The following is a 17,357-nucleotide window of genomic DNA, read 5'->3' on the forward strand; positions in this document are numbered from 1 at the left end:
GTGGTCGCGCACAGCCCCCTGGATCCCAGAGCAGCTACCTGGTAGTTCGGGCTGGCTTCATCCTCCCCAGGCTGGATACCTGGGGTCTCTGCCTACCCCAGCCAATCGGCCAATCCTGCCTGCGGAGGCGTTGCCAGGGGATCGACCAGGTAAGGGGAGGGACCATACAGCCCACACAACAGAAGGTGAATCTTACCTGAGAAGCTGCAGTTGGCTCCAGAGCTTCTCCCACCCTCCACACCCTCGAAGAAGAAGAAGAAGAAGAAGAAGAAGAAGAAGAAGAAGAGGAGGAGGAGGAGTAGTTTGGATTTGATATCCCGCTTTATCACTACCCGAAGGAGTCTCAAAGTGGCTAACATTCTCCTTTCCCTTCCTCCCCCACAACAAACACCCTGTGAGGTGAGTGGGGCTGAGAGACTTCAAAGAAGTGTGACTAGCCCAAGTCACCCAGCAGCTGCATGTGGAGGAGTGGAGACGTGAACCCAGTTCTTCTTTTACAGGTTAACCTCTTTTCCACTGGTACACGGGTGCTGCTACGTCAGGGCCACTGTTGAAGGGGCAGAAAGGAATTTTCCTGCATTGGCAGGCTTCGCCTTTCCCATAGCAATACGTCACAACTTTGGCGGTTTCAGGCCTTGGGCAGAATCCTTTAGTCGATCTTCCTAAATGGGGGGGGGGGCATGAAGCTGTTTCCCATGCCCCCTTTTCAGCAGCGATACCAGGGTTCCCCATTAAAGGGGTCTTGAGAGGAATCATTGGCCATACGCCAAAAGGTTGTCATTGCTCTCCCCTCCAGCAGCAGCAAATGGGGGGTGGGCTCTCTGCTTGAACATATGTTCTCCAGAGCCAGCCCAATCCCCACACATTCTGGATAACCCTGAAGTCTCCCAGATCCCCAGCTGGGGACTGGGAGGGATAAATGCCCAATGCCTGAGCCAATGTCTCCCTACAATGTCTCCCTTTAATAAAGTTGTGGCCAATTTTAATCCCATAGCAAGTTGTCTTGAGTCATTATTCCGCTCAGGGGTCACCGCCTGTCCATGCAATGGGACCAACACCACAGATAGGATTTTCATATTATCTCCCATCATTCCCAGGCATGATGCTTTTTATTCAACTACAGTGGTACCTCGGTTTATGAACACAATTGGTTCCGGAAGTCTGTTCATAAACTGAAGCGAACTTTCCCATTGAAAGTAATGGAAAGTGGATTAATCTGTTCCAGACGGTCCGCGGAGTACTTAAACTGAAGCGTTCATAAACTGAAGCGAACTTTCCCATTGAAAGTAATGGAAAGTGGACTAATCCGTTCCAGGCGGGTCCGCGGAGTACTCAACCTGAAGCGTACTTAACCTGAAGCATGGGTGTAATTGGTTCCGGAAGTCTGTTCATAAACTGAAGCGTTCATAAACTGAAGCGAACTTTCCCATAGAAAGTAATGGAAAGTGAATTAATCCATTCCAGATGGGTCCGCGGCATTCGTAAACCAAAAATTCATAAACCGAGGTGTTCGTAAACAGAGGTTCCACTGTATTGAGTTACCATGGGAACACAGAAACCTGCCTTATATCAAATTAGACCATTAGCTCAGTAGTATCTAAACTGACTGGCAGCTGTTGCCCAGGAGCTGTTCCAGGAGATCGCAGGGTTCATACCCAGGGCATGTGGCCCTTCTCCCAGAGGGCAAACTTTACATCTGCCATGAAAAAAATTATTTTGAAAAATGTCCCTATGGTGACCAAATGGCCATAAAACGCAGATTCTGGAGAAACATAGGGTTAGACCGGAAGGGTGGAGAAACATACAGCCTGTGGGTCACATTCCCTTCTGGGCAACGTTCTCAGGTTCACATATCACTAGTGCAGGGGATCAGAGACAAAACTGGGCAAAACAATGGATATAATTGTTTAGCTTTGTGGTACATTGGGCTGGTTTCTCAATGCAACACACACCTCTCTCTATCCTCAAGCAAGAATCATTATTAGAGTTCAAGGACACATTCCAACCAAGCAAAAACACTAAAGCAGGATGTAAACCAAGGGCTGGTGAGGGGTGTGGCCTCAGGGGAAAGGGTGTGGCTAGGGAGATCCACACAAAGTGACTTGGAGAGCCACTTTCTCCCCTGAGCCTGAGGCTTCCTACCCCTGGGTTAGACTGGCTAAGTCATATTGCCACACATGCTCTGACTAGTATTAAATCTTCTCCATGCCTGTGTTCTTTATCCTAGCCAGTACCCAAATAAGGAAAATACATTGCTTCCTCCTTTCCAAAGACAAGAGGGCCTCCATGTTGAGCTGATACTGTAACATGGTAAAGTTGTCAACTGAATCCCAGCTGTCCGGCAAGAGAATTAAAGAGCAAGTGGCTTATAAGTGGTTTCCTCATGCGAAAAGCAGAGTTTGACAAAGAATCGATTCTTAAGGTTGCTTGAGAGACCTAGTACTGCTCCCCTTCTTAACAAATATGATTCACAAAGTCAAATTATAGAACATCTCAGTTTTGGTGGGTGGGGGAGCACCCATTCTAGATTGATTCATTCTGTATTGACACATTTAAGGACAAAAATGTAGGAAACCAGGTATAGCGTGAAAAGCTTTCTTCCATGTCTACGTCAGAAACAGGACTGTAATATATGGGACAAAAGACTTTTGCCAAATTAGATAAGCCCTTCCGCTAATAATAATTCATCTAAAAGTTGTCATTATATATGATCCAGTGGAGACTAGGAATTCATTTACTTGTTCAATGGCATTTGTATTAGGATAATTTCTAATAGCGGTAGTAAGCACAGCTTTCTGGTAATTTTCACTGTGTGTTTTGAAAGGAGGAAAATTGGTGTGCGTATGTCTGAGCCTGCCTTGGCAAATAGCCCAAAGGGATTCAGTAGGTTGCGACAAAATCATTCAGACTTGATAATAATACAATCTGTGAATTATACTTTAATGGTGGATTTTAAACTGCAGACACCATATCACAGCTAAATGGGCTGCCAGAGACCCAATACCAGCTAAAGAAATTCGGAAGACAGTAGTGCTGCGTGGGAAATTTCGGAAGTTAAGTCATCTCTTAACTTTGTAAAACTTACAACTTCTGAGTTGTCTAATTTCAATGATTTTATGCAAGACCAGGCTGAAGAATATGTCTGTTATGTGCAATTTATGACCTATAGCTTCAGTTTGCCTGGTACAGCATGATTAAGTATCAACATGGTCTGGAAAATTATTTGATCACCTTAAACAAGTTCCTGTCAATATACTGTACTCTCTTGAGATTTTAGTTAATTCCAGGAGCCTGTTTAGACAGAAATGTAGCAGTGAGTGCTACATTTTTGGAACAAGGAAATTGCCAGTTACACATGCTCCAGTCACTTCCAGATTAGACCGATGTAATGTGTTGTTCGTGGGACTGCTTTTGAAAAGTGACCAGAAACTTCAGTTAGTGCAAAACGTGGCATGAAGACTTATGATAGGTGCCTGGTTAATTTATTATATTACACTAATACTGCATCAGTTGCATTCTGCCAGCTTTTGAAGACACAAAGAGACTTGAAACAGAAAATTGCCTCCTTGCTGGAGGGATGCTGAAATCAGAAAATCATAGAACATAGAATTGTACAGTTCAACCAAAAGGCTCATCTTCTAGTCTAACTCTCTGAAATGCGGGAATCACAGCTACAGAATCCCTGATAGATACTCATCCAACCTCTGTTCAGAAACCTCCAATGAAGTAACGTCCAGCCCCTTCCAAGGTAGTTTGTTCCACTCTAAAACAGCTCTTACTGCCAGAAAGTTCCTCCTGATGTTTACTCAAAATCTCATAGAATCATAGAATCGTAGAGTTGGAAGAGACCACGAGGGCCATCCAGTCCAACCCCCTGCCAAGCAGGAAACACCATCAAAGCATTCTTGACATATGGCTGTCAAGCCTCTGCTTAAAGACCTCCAAAGAAGGAGACTCCACCACACTCCTTGGTAGCAAATTCCACTGCCGAACAGCTCTTACTGTCAGGAAGTTCTTCCTAATGTTTAGGTGGAATCTTCTTTCTTGTAGTTTGAATCCATTGCTCCGTGTCCGCTTCTCTGGAGCAGCAGAAAACAACCTTTCACCCTCCTCTATATTACATCCTTTTATATATTTGAACATGGCTATCATATCACCCCTTAACCTTCTCTTCTCCAGGCTAAACATACCCAGCTCCCTAAGCCGTTCCTCATAAGGCAATGGTTTCTTTGACCATTTTGGTTGCCCTCCTCCGGACACGTTCCAGCTTCTCAGTATCTTTCTTGAACTGTGGTGCCCAGAACTGGACACAGTACTCCAGGTGAGGTCTGACCAGAACAGAATACAGTGGTACTATTACTTCCCTTGATCTAGATGCTATACTCCTATTGATGCAGCCCAGAATTGCATTGGCTTTTTTAGCTGCTGCATCACACTTTGCCCATCTCCTTTCTTCTAATTTGAATCCATTGGTCTTATCCTCCACAGCTCTTACCCTGCGAAGCAGCAGAAAGCAAACTAACTCCATCTTCCATGTGACAGCCCTTCAGCTATGTGAAGGTAGCTGTCGTATCACCTCTCAGTCTTCTCTTCTCCAGGCTAAAGATACCCAACTCCCTCAACCCTTCCTCATGAGGCTTGGTTTCCTGACCTTTGATCATCTTGGTCACCCCACTCGGAACAGGGATCTCAGTGTCTGATCCTAGCTGCTTTGTGCAGCTTCAACAGGGCAAAATCATGATGGGACAACCCTCAGCATTCTGCAATGAGGTCTTTGTACTTCTAGCTCTCAGAGCAGAAGCTCCCAGGATATTGTGTGGCTGGATGTGAGAGCCAAATGATTTTTTTAAAAAAAATGCTATTGCTTAACGTTGCCTAAAATCTGCCACCTGAGAAAACCGCCTCATTCTGCCTAGTTGTAGCTCACTGCATTATGCCTCACCTCCTGGCTAATCCTGGCCTTGGCTCCTCTCACTGGGCTCCCCTGCAGTGGCAGAGTCCACACTCCAGTAGAGTCCATTATTTTGTCACTGACCCTTGTCTGAAATTAGCTGATCATTGTAAAACAAATCTCCACTTCATGTTGCTCCAATTAAATTACAACAAAATTAATTTGAAAAACCCTTTAAAACCAATTAACCTTTATTTCAACTCTTCCTTATTCCTGGAGGCAGCAGAAAATCTAAAAGATCATTCTGGTAGCAAAACGTCATGGGCTGGTTTTAAACATGCTTACGGGCAAGGGCTTCCCTGCCTTCTGTTCAATTTCAGTCTTTGGTGTGTTGTTCTTTTTTAATTTCATTAAAATTCTTACTGCTTTGATATGTGTCTTGATTATGAAAAGTTCATTGGAGATGGATTCTAATTAGCCTACTTGTACAGAATGAAGCCAGAGTTGTCCCTAACACGGGTAAGTATTTAGAGCATGAAATATTTGCACCTTTTAAGCCATAGAAAAAAAGATTGTGTTCTGGCACATTTTCTGGTGCTACCGCTTGAAATTCTGGTGGAGATACCTATTATAAAGCACGGAAAGAGCATTGCATCAGGGCTGAGAAAAGCCACAGCCTGAGGAAGGAAACAGTACTCTGTGGTGAAATTTTTCGTAGGCAAACAGTTAGGGACAGAGGCACCAGCTTGTGAGGGCAATTGGGGAGGCGATATCACAACATCCCAATCCTTCTCTAAGCCAGGCAGAAGCTTCCTGGGCTTTGGGAAGGAGGCACCAGGCACTAATACTATAATACTCTAATTTACCGGGACTAGTCTAGTTCCCTTAGTCCACAGACCATGCGCCATACCTGCCAAGTCCTGGACTGCAGAATCCGGGACCGGCAGCCACATGACACCAGAAGTTGCGTAGACGCAACTTCCGGTGTCACTTTGCACCAAAAATGGCCGCCACCGGCTTCGAAAGTCACGTCTACACATGTCCGGAAGTGCGTAGACGCAACTTCCGGTGTCGCTCTGCCCATCTATGGGCACAAAAAATGGCCACCGCCGACACCGGAAGCCGCGTCTACGCACTTCCAGACATGCACAGGCGTGAGTTTCGAAGCCGGCACCAGCCATTTTCAGTGCCCATAGATGGGCAAATCGGGGGGGAAATGGCCGCCGGCAGGAGAATAACGGGAGATGAAGTGATACGGGGGACTGCCGGGAAAATGTAAGGAAAAACGGGGGTTTCCCGGGGAAAGCGGGGTACTTGGCAGCTATGCCGTGCACCGCTGGAAGGAAGCCAGGAGTCAGCCAAACACCCAAGCATACAAGAGCTCAGAAAAGGTCAGGGGTCATATTTAGGAGGTCCACTGTTGCTCACTCAGGCAAAGTGCCCATTCCTATCAAGGAGGACAGGTGGCCATTTGCCCAGTGGATGGCAGGAGCCAGTTCAGTGCCAGAAACTACGTCAGCGCCCTGGAAGGTGATCCAAACTGCAGAACACCACACATATGGCTGCAGACACAACTGGGGGTTGCCAGTTCTACTCTCGGTTGCATATGGTGGTATATTTCTTAAAGCAGGCATGGGGAAGCTGTGTCCATCCAGACGTTGTTGGACTCCAACTCCCATCAACCCCAGCAAGAATGGCCATTAGTAAGGGATGGTGGGAGATGTTCTCCATCTCTGAGACAGGTATGATCACAAGGACAAAGAAACAAAATCACAAAGTGCTGGCTGCATTATAATGCTGTGCAGGTGTTTTGTGCTGTGTTGATGAAGCCCTGGTCATTGATTCAGCATGGGAAGTCAGAAGGCCATGTGTTAGTCATTAGTGGAGCATCTCTGGTACAGAGATGGGAACAGGTACAGGTGGGAAACTCCTGACCGGAGTAGAAATCATATATCGAACTGATGGAAAGCTCTTCAATCTGAGCAGGCTGAAAGCAAAAAAGTAAGGTTACCGTAACTTCCGTCATAGAGCTTCAGTATGCTGATGACAACGTAGTGTGCGCACGCTCAGAGGATGACCTCCAAGCCATCCTAAATATCTTTGTAGAAGCTTACGAAAAGCTTGGCCTATCACTCAACATCCAAAAAACCAAAGTGCTGCACCAACAGGTACAAAATAACCCCTCTGCAGCGCCACAAATCTAACTCAGTGGTGTAACATTGGAAAATGTTGATCACTTCTCCTCCCTAGGCAGTTACCTTTCCACAAGGGCCAACATTGATGCCGAAATCCAGCATCGCCTGAGCTCTGCAAGTGCGGCTTTCTCCCGACTGAAGGGCAGAGTGTTTGAGGACCGGGACATTCGCAGGAAAACCAAAATGCTTGTTTACAAAGCTATTGTACTACCAACCTTACTATATGCTTGTGAAACATGGACTACTTATAAACGCCATCTCCAACTCCTCGAAAGATTCCATCAACGGTGTCTCTGAAAATTTTTACACATCACTTGGGAAGACAGGCGAACTAAAATCAGTGTAATGGAAGAAGCAAAGATCACCAGTGTTGCAGCAATGATTCTTCAACATCAGCTTCGTTGGACTGGTCATGTTGTGCGGATGCCTTCCAAAGCAACTATTCTATTCTGAAGTTAAAAATGGAAAGCGTAATGCTGGTGGTCAACAAAAGAGGTTTAAAGACTGTCTCAAGGCAAATCTTTAAAAATGTAGTATAAACACTGACAACTGGCAAACACTGGCCTGCGAGCACTTCAATTGGAGAACAGCCTTTACCAAGGGTGTCATGGGCTTTGAAGAAACTCGATCTCAGGACGCAAGGGAGAAATGTGCTAAGAGGAAGGCACGCTTGGCAAATCCACACCGTGATCAACTCCTGCCTGGAAACCAATGTCCCCATTGCGGAAGGATGTGTGGGTCCAGAATTGGCCTCCACAGTCACTTACGGACCCATTGTTAAAACCGTGTTTATGGAAGACAATCTTACTCGGCTATGAGTGATCGCCAAAGAAGATCTCTGGTACAAGAGACAGGCAGAAGGGACTTGGGGGCTTAGGGAACAAATGGTGGAAAGAAATAGAAGTGCAGAAGGCTCAGCAAGACCAAGAGAGCAAGATAAACAGGAACAGGCTTTCAGGAAGAAATGGCTCATATGGTGAAGCTCACATCTCAAACTGAAATAAGCAGCCCAAGGGTTATATCCAGCTGAGCTGCATTCAGAGTTGGTCCATTGAAATGAATGCTCCTATGGTCAGATCCACACCATGCATGGCCATCATTATCCATGGGTCAACTCTGAGTAGAACTAACCATCTCAAATCTTTGACATCTGTCCTATAGTTTGGGGCATAAATAGCGCAGTTGAAGGAAATTGCTACCAGTTTGGGGCATAAATAGCGCAGTTGAAGGAAATTGCTCGGTTATTATACATCAAATCCCTTAATTGTTATGCAAATGTATATAATATTACTGAGTTACTCTGGGGGGGCCGCACACACACACACACACACACACACATGTGCGCGCACTCACATAATACATGCATGCATGCACACACATAGGGATTTTTATTAGATCATCCATCTCTACCTGAGCTTTTAATCTTTTAGCACAGCTCCTCATGTAAGCCAATACCGAAGCTTAACCTGTATAAATCAACAAATGTATTGACATAAACAGGCATTATCCAAAGTATTGACTATATTCTTTTCTTCAAGAAATCCATTGGGAATATTTTTTTTAAAAAAAATACAAGCGCTGTACAACGTCCAGTGCCTGAGAGCAATATCGCCATCTGGTGGGCGCATGTGGATTTTGCTAACACAATACTTAGATTGCCGACCTTATTTTAGGCACATGCTCAGGGCTCACCCAAAATAGAGTTGTTCCTTCTTAATAAAGTTTAGAAAGTTAGAAACACCTGAACTGAACACAATATCCGGAACAAATCGGTCAACTGCAATATCCCAAAGAAATCTGGGCCTTGCAATATCCTGAAGAAATTAGGAAACTGCAATATATTCTTATCTGCTCAGGTGACAGAGACTCGCATCTCAGCAGAGCGTTTAAATTATTGATGATGCCAGATAGCCAGATACATTTTTCTTGATCAATTGTCATTCCCTGGCTCTGCACTCAGAAGAGCTAATCCATGGGAAACTCTGCTCCAGCTAGCCTTCTCCAGCTATGAGCCATCCGGGTTCTGTGAACAAAAAGACTGAATACTATACATTAACAGCTTGTTCACACTTAACGGTGCTGCCACTATTCTCTCCATATAATTATCCCCTGACTTGCTCACGCCCAAAATCTCTTAAAGCACAGCATTCACATTTGTAGCTGGACAGCCTTGCAATCCTTCCTGTAGTCATGATGGCACTTGCTGAGCTTGCCACCATGGCAGAAATTGCTCCTGCTTTTTATGCCCATTCTTTGGGCATTGTAATTGACACGGGATAAGGACTACACATAAGGAGTTTCAATAGCAGGACTGCCCTAATTCCTATTAGGCAATTACTTTCTTCAAGATATCCACAGAGCTGCATTAGGCTTAAATGAATATGGTTCATATTATATGAACAGTGTCTTGCTTGTGGTGGAGACTGCAGTTCTGGGCGGCAGGGAGGAAGCAAGTCACAAACTCAGCTGGGCAGATACAATTAGTGGTGTGGTTCTCTGGCTTGTGGCATGAAGCACATTACTAAAGTTATAGTAAAAACAGTGCTATAATGTTCAAGACGGATTGGAGAGTTAACGCTGTGCTCACACACAATTTGAAAGTTCCTGCATTGAAAGCATTCTGCAACAGATTAATATTTTGGTTGGGGGGGTTGGGGGGTCTTTGGGAAGCGACCACCATGTCCTCTGTTCTGTTGGCTACCTGTGACCGGGACATGAGATGGGGCAATTTAATACCACAATGTTTTCCATTTCCCCGCTTCCATCAATGACAAAAGAAGGGAATGATGTCATCTTCAGTCAGGGGTGCCAACTTGAATAAAAAAAATTGGGGGGTAAGCCCCGCCCTGCATAACTGATCACATGACATGGCACAAACACACCATTTGAATGGAAATTCCCCTCAGTTTTGGTCTGACCCCCTCAAACTTTTTAGGGGAGGCGGCGAAGGGACCTTGCTCCCTAGGAGTTGACTCCTATGTCTTCAGTTCTGCTTTGAGGGACATGTCAGCAGAATGAAGGGGCTTAGGATCCATGACCAACCTCCCTATATGAAAGACAGGGTAGAAAGGGTCTCCCAGGGTGAGAGACTGGGAGAAGAAGTAGGCTCCCAGGTGGGAAATGGGAGAGTCCACTTCTCTGAATGTGGATAAATGACAGAAAATGTGTGTTTTTTAAAAAGAAAAAAGATATATCACCTGGTCTCCGTGGCAGCAGCCCCCTACCCACCCAAAAGCTGACCAACCCAGAGTTTGGCATTTGGTAATTACATGCGCACCACCATGTACTTTGCCATAGATTAATTTATTGTTTAAATCTGTATGCCGCTTTTCCATACAAATGCGCTCCAAGGTCATCACAGCTGGGTGTCAGGGAAATTATGGAGGTGGGTGGTCAGAAGGGCAGAGAAGATCATGTGTACCAGCACTGACTCTAGGCCATTCTCTGTTTGCTTTATATTTCTCAGGAGGCTTCCACAGAGAAGGAGAACATGTTTTGGCAGGAGAATAAATTAGGTAAGCCAAGTCTGGCTGTGATCCAACAAGCAAGTTAAGTACTTGGACTTCATCCACTTTGGATTTGGTGAAGCCAGCCTTCAAATCCATTTAAACCTAAGTATTCTGGCCCGACCACCCATTACTTGTGGTTTGACTTTTCCAACGTGTTGCCCAACCTGTTGCTTTCAACTGAGTCCATTTTACTTACAAGCCGATATTTCTCTGAATCCACCGGCCTTCCCGCCTCCAGGCAGGCTGTCAACCATGAGATGTCCAGGATCCTGAATCTCGCACTGTCCTCCACCTTCTGTGCTTGTAGCCATTTCAAGATCTCGGTGCAAGAATTATTCTCAGTCACAATGTGTGTGACAGAATCACTAGGAAAGAAACAAACATAAAGGAAAAAAGTCTTTCTCCCAGTTATCAAGAATAGCCTGAAATTTTGCTGTCCACAAAATGAACAGGGGGAAGTGATTTGACGCCACGATGCTTTCGAAGCTCATACCAATGACAAACTTAGTTGGTCTATAAGGTGCTGCTGGAAGGAATATTTTTATTTTGTTTCAACTACGTCAGACCAACATGGCTACCTACCTGTAACCTTCAGATTGGACTTTCCTCTGACACTCAGTATCAATTGATGCCCTTAAGGCACATATTTTTTTTCCCCACCATTGCCTGCAGCACTGAAAACATTTGGCCTGCCCACATGCTGTTGCAATGAAGAGCCTCCTTAAGGCTACCTGACAGCCTTGAGAATTAATGGTGTGCCTGTTCATTGACTGGGAGCTTCATAACAGTTAAGAGACAGTTGGGTCGAACACTTCAAGCAATGCCACTGCTGGGATTTCTCAATAAGCTGTCTGTACTCAAGCTTTTACATATGGCAGCTGAAAACCAGCAAAAGCCTTGTGCCTGATGCCCACAGGCTTGTGATCTTCAATATACCAGTCCTCTGGTATAATCCAGGCAGAGCAGGGACTGCATAGTGACTATACCTTTAAAGGACATTTGAAGCACAATCTTTCCCTCAAAGAATTCTGAGCACTGTGGTTTGTTAAGGGTTTCTGGCAATTGTAACCCTGTGAGGTGTGAACTACAGGGCCCAGAATTCACTGAGGAGGAAATGGGCTTCAAATGGGCTTTCCGAGGGATAGCGTGCTAAGCCGTTTAAGACGCTTTCCAAAACTTGTTTCTAAAATTACCGCCCGAATAGGATAGCACCTTCTCGCATAATTTTAGGTGGCATGAGCCATATGGGAAATATATGGTGAGGCATTAACTCACCAAATGGAAGCAAGATCCAATCGGTCAAATTTAGCTGCAGTGGCACAGTGACTTGACTTGCCACAGCAATGCCTTCCAGAGAATGCTGGGATATGTTGACAGCCTTCAAGGGCAGCCCCACATAGAGTGCATTGCAGTAGATCAGATGAAAGTCACTACAACATGGATTACTGAGGCCTGGCCATCCTGGTCCAGGAACAGCTGTAGCTGCCAAACCAGCCTAGTATGACCATAAACACCTCTAGGCATAGAAGCCACCTGGGACTCCAGTGACATGACTAGAATCCAAGAGTACCCGCAGACTATGAACCTGTTATTTCAGAAGGATTTCAACTGCTCCCAGAAACAGGGTTGTCCACCAAATTCCCAGATACAGGAACTGCCCGTCCGCAGCACTTCTGCCTTATCAGGATTCATCCTCAATATATTCGTCCTCACTTATTTCAGGCACCAGCCTCTCCTGATTCAGATGGAATGGAGAGACAGAGCTGTACTAATAACTTGGTGCTCCAAAAAGCCAAACAGCAGCTCCCAGTAGTTACATACGAACATTGAATAAGATTAGGAGACTGAATGGATAATTGCAGCCATGACCCCACAGGACAAAAGCCATGGAGCTGAACAACCACCCTCTAGTATAACCCTGCAGGCAGGAGTGAAACCATCACAATACGACCAACTATTGCCTTTGCCACTACACCATGTGCCTGAGCTGGGTCAATACCCACCACTATGTTCCTATAGCTGACTTCAGAGAAACAGGACTCATTGTCACAGACACAGAAAGCTTGGTTTGCAGTGCAAACTGCAGGCTGCAGCAGGGAGGGGTGTAGGATTATGTTCTCTACCCAGCTTGCTGGGAGCCCAGTCCAGTTATCAGGGCAACTGGGAAGAGAGGGATGGTGCACTCAAGGGAGAACTACACAGTGAAGGTCATGTGCAGTTTGACCCTAATACAGCTTGAAATGCCAGTTCTGAAATCCCACTAGTCAGGCATATTATAGAAGGGAGGATCCAAAGAATTGTCATCCTGCTTCTGCTTTGGATTATAAATTGTTTTAATTGCTTGTTTTCTGGCATTTTTCCTTGGATGTTGTAAGCTTAGGTTTTTTTAGAGGAAAGATGGGGTATGTTTCCTAAGTTAAATACATATCTGAGTCATCAGATTCACTGTGCATCAATGTTCTTATCAACACAGAGCTAGGTTCTGCCTTGTTGTCTCAACAACAACAAATTTCAGTTAGAGATGTTTAACTTCTGCTTCCTGTGGTTTATATCCCTTTATATAAAATGTGCTTGTTTAATGTATATGTATAAAGCTGACGATCTGGGAACTTTGCCATTTCTGCACTCACAACAGCAGCAGCTCAGCCAACAGTGCCACAGTTTCCTCTGATGCTTTTACAGCTGCATCATCTTCTTGGCAAAAAATAATAAAATGTAAGAAGTGCAGGATTTCCACAGATATTGTTGACAATATTTTAAAATTGACGGTTAAATGGTCTTGGCTGAAGTGAATTCAGAACGGATGCAGGAAAACAAAGTGATGCATTCCATTTCCTCACTAACAATATGAAGCATATTTGCAAAATTTTCTTTCTCCACCTTTTCCTTGCTCCAAAGGCATAACTCTGCCATCACACACACACACAGGTATCTTTCCTGTGCAGCGCCACAAATCCAACTCAGTGGTGTAACGTTGGATAATGTCTATCACTTCTCCTACCTAGGCAGTTATCTTTCCACAAGGGCCAACATTGATGCCAAAATCTAGCATCGCCTGAGCTCTGTGAGTGTGGCTTTCTCCCGATTGAAGGGCAGAGTGTTTGAGGACCAGGACATTCGTAGGGAAAGCAAAATGCTTGTTCACAAAGCTATTGTACTACCAAACTTACTATATGTTGGACCACTTATAAACGCCATCTCCAGCTCCTCAAAAGATTTCATCAATGGTGTCTCCGAAAATTTTTACACATCACTTGGGAAGACAGGCGAACTAAAATCAGTGTAATGGAAGAAGCAAAGATCACCAGTGTTGAAGCAGTGATTCTTCAACATCAGCTTCATTGGACAGGTCATGTTGTGCGGATGCCTGATGATCATCTTCCAAAGCAACTACTCTATTCCGAAGTTAAAAATGGAAAGCATAAGGCTGGTGGTCAGCAAAAGAGGTTTAAAGACTGTCTCAAGGTAAATCTAAAAAAATGTAGTATAAACACTGACAACTGGGAAACACTAGCCTGCGAGCACTTCAATTGGGGAACAGCATTTACCAAAGGTGTTGTGGGCTTTGAAGACACTCGAACTCAGGATGCAAGGGAGAAACATGCTAAGAGGAAGGCATGCTTGGCAAATCCACCCGGAAACCAATGTCCTCACTGTGGAAAGACTTGTGGATCCAGAATTGGCCTCCACAGTCACTTACAGACTCATTTTTAAAACCGTGTTTATGGAAGACAATCTTACTCGGCTATGAGTGATCCCCAAAGAAGAAAAACTCTGCCATCCACAGACACACACAGGCATCTTTCCTAGCCTGGAAATGCCAAGGATTAAATCTGCAATGCATGTGTACTACCTCCACAAGCCTACAGTTACTCTGCCCCAAATAACTTAATAGAGCTTCCAGGAACCATGCCAGCCCCCATTAACATAGGCTTGCTTTGAATTCTGTATCTTGGTCACACTAGAGCAAGTATGGGAACCTGTGGCTCTCCAGATGTTGTTGTCCTACAACTCCCATCATCCTTGAACCTTGGGCTATGTTGGTTTGGGATGATGGTAGTCCAACATCTGGAACATCCATTTCACCATCCCTGCACATTCTTTTACATGTGCAATTAGTATTTGCTGGTAAATAAGGTACAAGCATGTTTGATTAAATTTCATCATACCATCATGTTAGGTCAGGAACCATTGTCGGTATGGAAGGAGATCAGAAAGCCATTGCATGTCGAGGTCACAGGACATCCCCCCCCCAATAAATCACACATCACACAGCAATTTAAGTGTAAGGTTTTTGGCATTATTTTGGCCACAACTTCATTTAAAATACAACCAAATGTGAGTGGTTGTTTAGGCATTGGTTCATCCATCTGTCCCCCGCCCTGGGACAGATCTGACATCCCTAGCCATCTAGGGAAGTCAGTAGGTAAACACCCACTGAAAGATGATGGAGCCGTGTGTCAGGCCCTTCACCTCTCCCCAAATGTTCCCTGAGGATCTTGCTCTTGCATGGCCCTAGCCCCTTGCGGGGATACAGATGAGAGCCCGTCGAGCCCCAAGATTCCTTTAACGGAATATCCATATAAGCAGTGAAACTAAAAGCTGCACACAAAGAATTTATACCCGCTATCACTATCAATCATTAACTTGCAACATGACTTCTCCCCCGCCCAACAAACTGTCCAATCCCCCTCTGGCCATTAGACTAATCTGCCCAGCAACCCAGGAGATGTCCTGTTAACCCCTACCGCAACACGTGCTCTCAATGAATAGAGAACCCGATTTGCGAGATGAATGGGATGCACTCCTAATATTCTACTTGAGAGATTCTATTTGAAAGAATTAAGAGCAAAAATGATGAGCAATTTTGCTACACCGGTGACCTAAAGCATGGGAATGACAAAAGAGGTTGGACAACTGGGACAACTGGTTGGACAACCGTTATTCACCAGCCACATGGTGGCAAAGAATGCACACAGTCTGTTGTGGATGCCATTGACTATGATGTATCCAAAAGACACAGGAAGAGGCCTTTATTTGCAATACTCTGTTCAGCCCGGATCAGAAAAGATTTAAAAATAATGACGGAATGGAACTCCAAAGCACATCAGCCTCTTAAAAGGTGCATTTGAAAGAACTGCCTATTCAGTCTAGCAGAAAGGGAGATAAAAGATTTTATGAGTGAACTCTACAAATACATTTAGGTGCAGAGTTTAGGGATGTGTCGGCACATAACAAACGGAGGAAGATAAAGAGTGTGTGTGTGTGTGTGCGTGTGTGTGTGTGTCTTCAGGCTGGTGATCTGAAAATTGTTCAGAAACCAATTTATTCCTTTATCATTAAAAGAATGAAATGTCTGAATAGTCTTCTGAGAAGCAGTAATGTAAAATGAAGGACTCTTGTTGCTTCAGAACTGATACGGTAACTTGTCCCATGAGGATTTCAGAATTGGAAGCCACTATTGTTGTGGTTCCCACATTTTCCTAGAATTTTTCTAAATGGCCATTGAGAGGGGAAAGGCGGAAGCTCAGTCGGTAGAGTTTGAGACCCTTAATCTCAGGGTTGTGGGTTCAAACCCCATGTTGGGTGGGATCCCTGCATTACAGATGTCCTTCTGGTCCCTTCCAACTCTAAAATTCTATGATTCTACGCTGAAAGCTAGGAAGAAGACTCACATGAAGGTCATCTGGGCAAGGGCTGAAGCTCAGTGGCACTACATGCTTTGCATGCAGAGGGTATCAGGTTTAATCCCCAGCATCTTGATCACCTGAAACCTAGGAAAGCCGCTGCCAGCCAGTGTTGACAATACTGGGCTAGATGGACCAATGGTATGATCCTGTATGATGCAGTTTCCTATGTTCCTATGGGATGCTAGTTTCTTGCAGCAGTCAAGAATAGTAGCCTATGCATATATGCAGAATATACCTCAGTTGAACTAGAGTGCATTTGAACATTCATTTCCTTGAAGCTATATAGACATCAAACTAAATATGTAACTCGAATGCTAAGTGAAGTTTCACAGAAATGTTGCTAAACAGCCCACTTATTCCACTTATTATTCAATTCAGATCTCTTTGCTTCGTTATCTTCATGACAATTTCCCAAACTTTTAAGTGACAGAAAAATTACTAAAAGACAGCTACAGAATATATAAGCACATCCTTGCACGCTAAGGCTGCAATCCCATATCCCTACTTACCTGGGATAAATTACTTCTGAGTAGACATGCATAGGACTGCACAGTCAGCAAAAGATGTTAAGCTCCAAGTCTACATACAAAAGAATCTAATGAATGGTGAGGGTGGAGTGGTGGTTCCCCCCCCCCCCATACCTTAGCTCATTTTCCACCCTGAAGCCTTTTCTTCTTGCTAAATCCATCAGGAATGTCCTTCTGCTCATTCCCATCTTCTTCTCAACAATAAAAATGGTTATGTCATTGAACTGTATTTTGTAGCTGCTCACAGGAGCTGAAAGTTGCATCCCTTTCCACTTCTTCCTCGTGGGAATAAGGCCTGTAGCTCTGATCATATTCATGACACAATGCAGACTTTGTCTTGTTTGTCTAAACCAATGCTTAGCTCAGAAAAAACCAGCTTGCACTCAGTCTGTCTGCCCAGCCAACAGGCAGCTTTTGATGGCACCATCCAGTGATGTCATTTTGCTCTATTTCTCTTCCAGGCTCACAAGCTCAAAGCTATATGGGAGTAAACACAGCAGGCTTTTCTTTCAGACTCCTTGTGATTCAAGCAACTTTTACAACTT

The 17,357-nt window shown here is 44.6% G+C and overlaps 1 protein-coding gene across 1 annotated transcript in view; it reads right to left on the minus strand.

The window, feature by feature from the left end:
* Positions 1-17,129, minus strand: part of DNTT (DNA nucleotidylexotransferase) — a 108,322-nt gene extending 91,193 nt beyond the window's left edge. The window contains exons 1-4 of the mRNA XM_035138067.2: positions 16,927-17,129; positions 10,760-10,960; positions 9,360-9,369; positions 39-51 (exon numbers count right to left, since the gene is read on the minus strand). Coding sequence (XP_034993958.2) covers positions 39-51; positions 9,360-9,369; positions 10,760-10,960; positions 16,927-17,129 — 427 coding nt within the window. The remainder of the gene's footprint in view (positions 1-38; positions 52-9,359; positions 9,370-10,759; positions 10,961-16,926) is intronic.
* Between the last annotated feature and the right edge of the window lie 228 nt (positions 17,130-17,357).

This window comes from Zootoca vivipara, chromosome 5 (genome assembly GCF_963506605.1).
Source record: "Zootoca vivipara chromosome 5, rZooViv1.1, whole genome shotgun sequence".
NCBI lineage: Eukaryota > Metazoa > Chordata > Lepidosauria > Squamata > Lacertidae > Zootoca > Zootoca vivipara.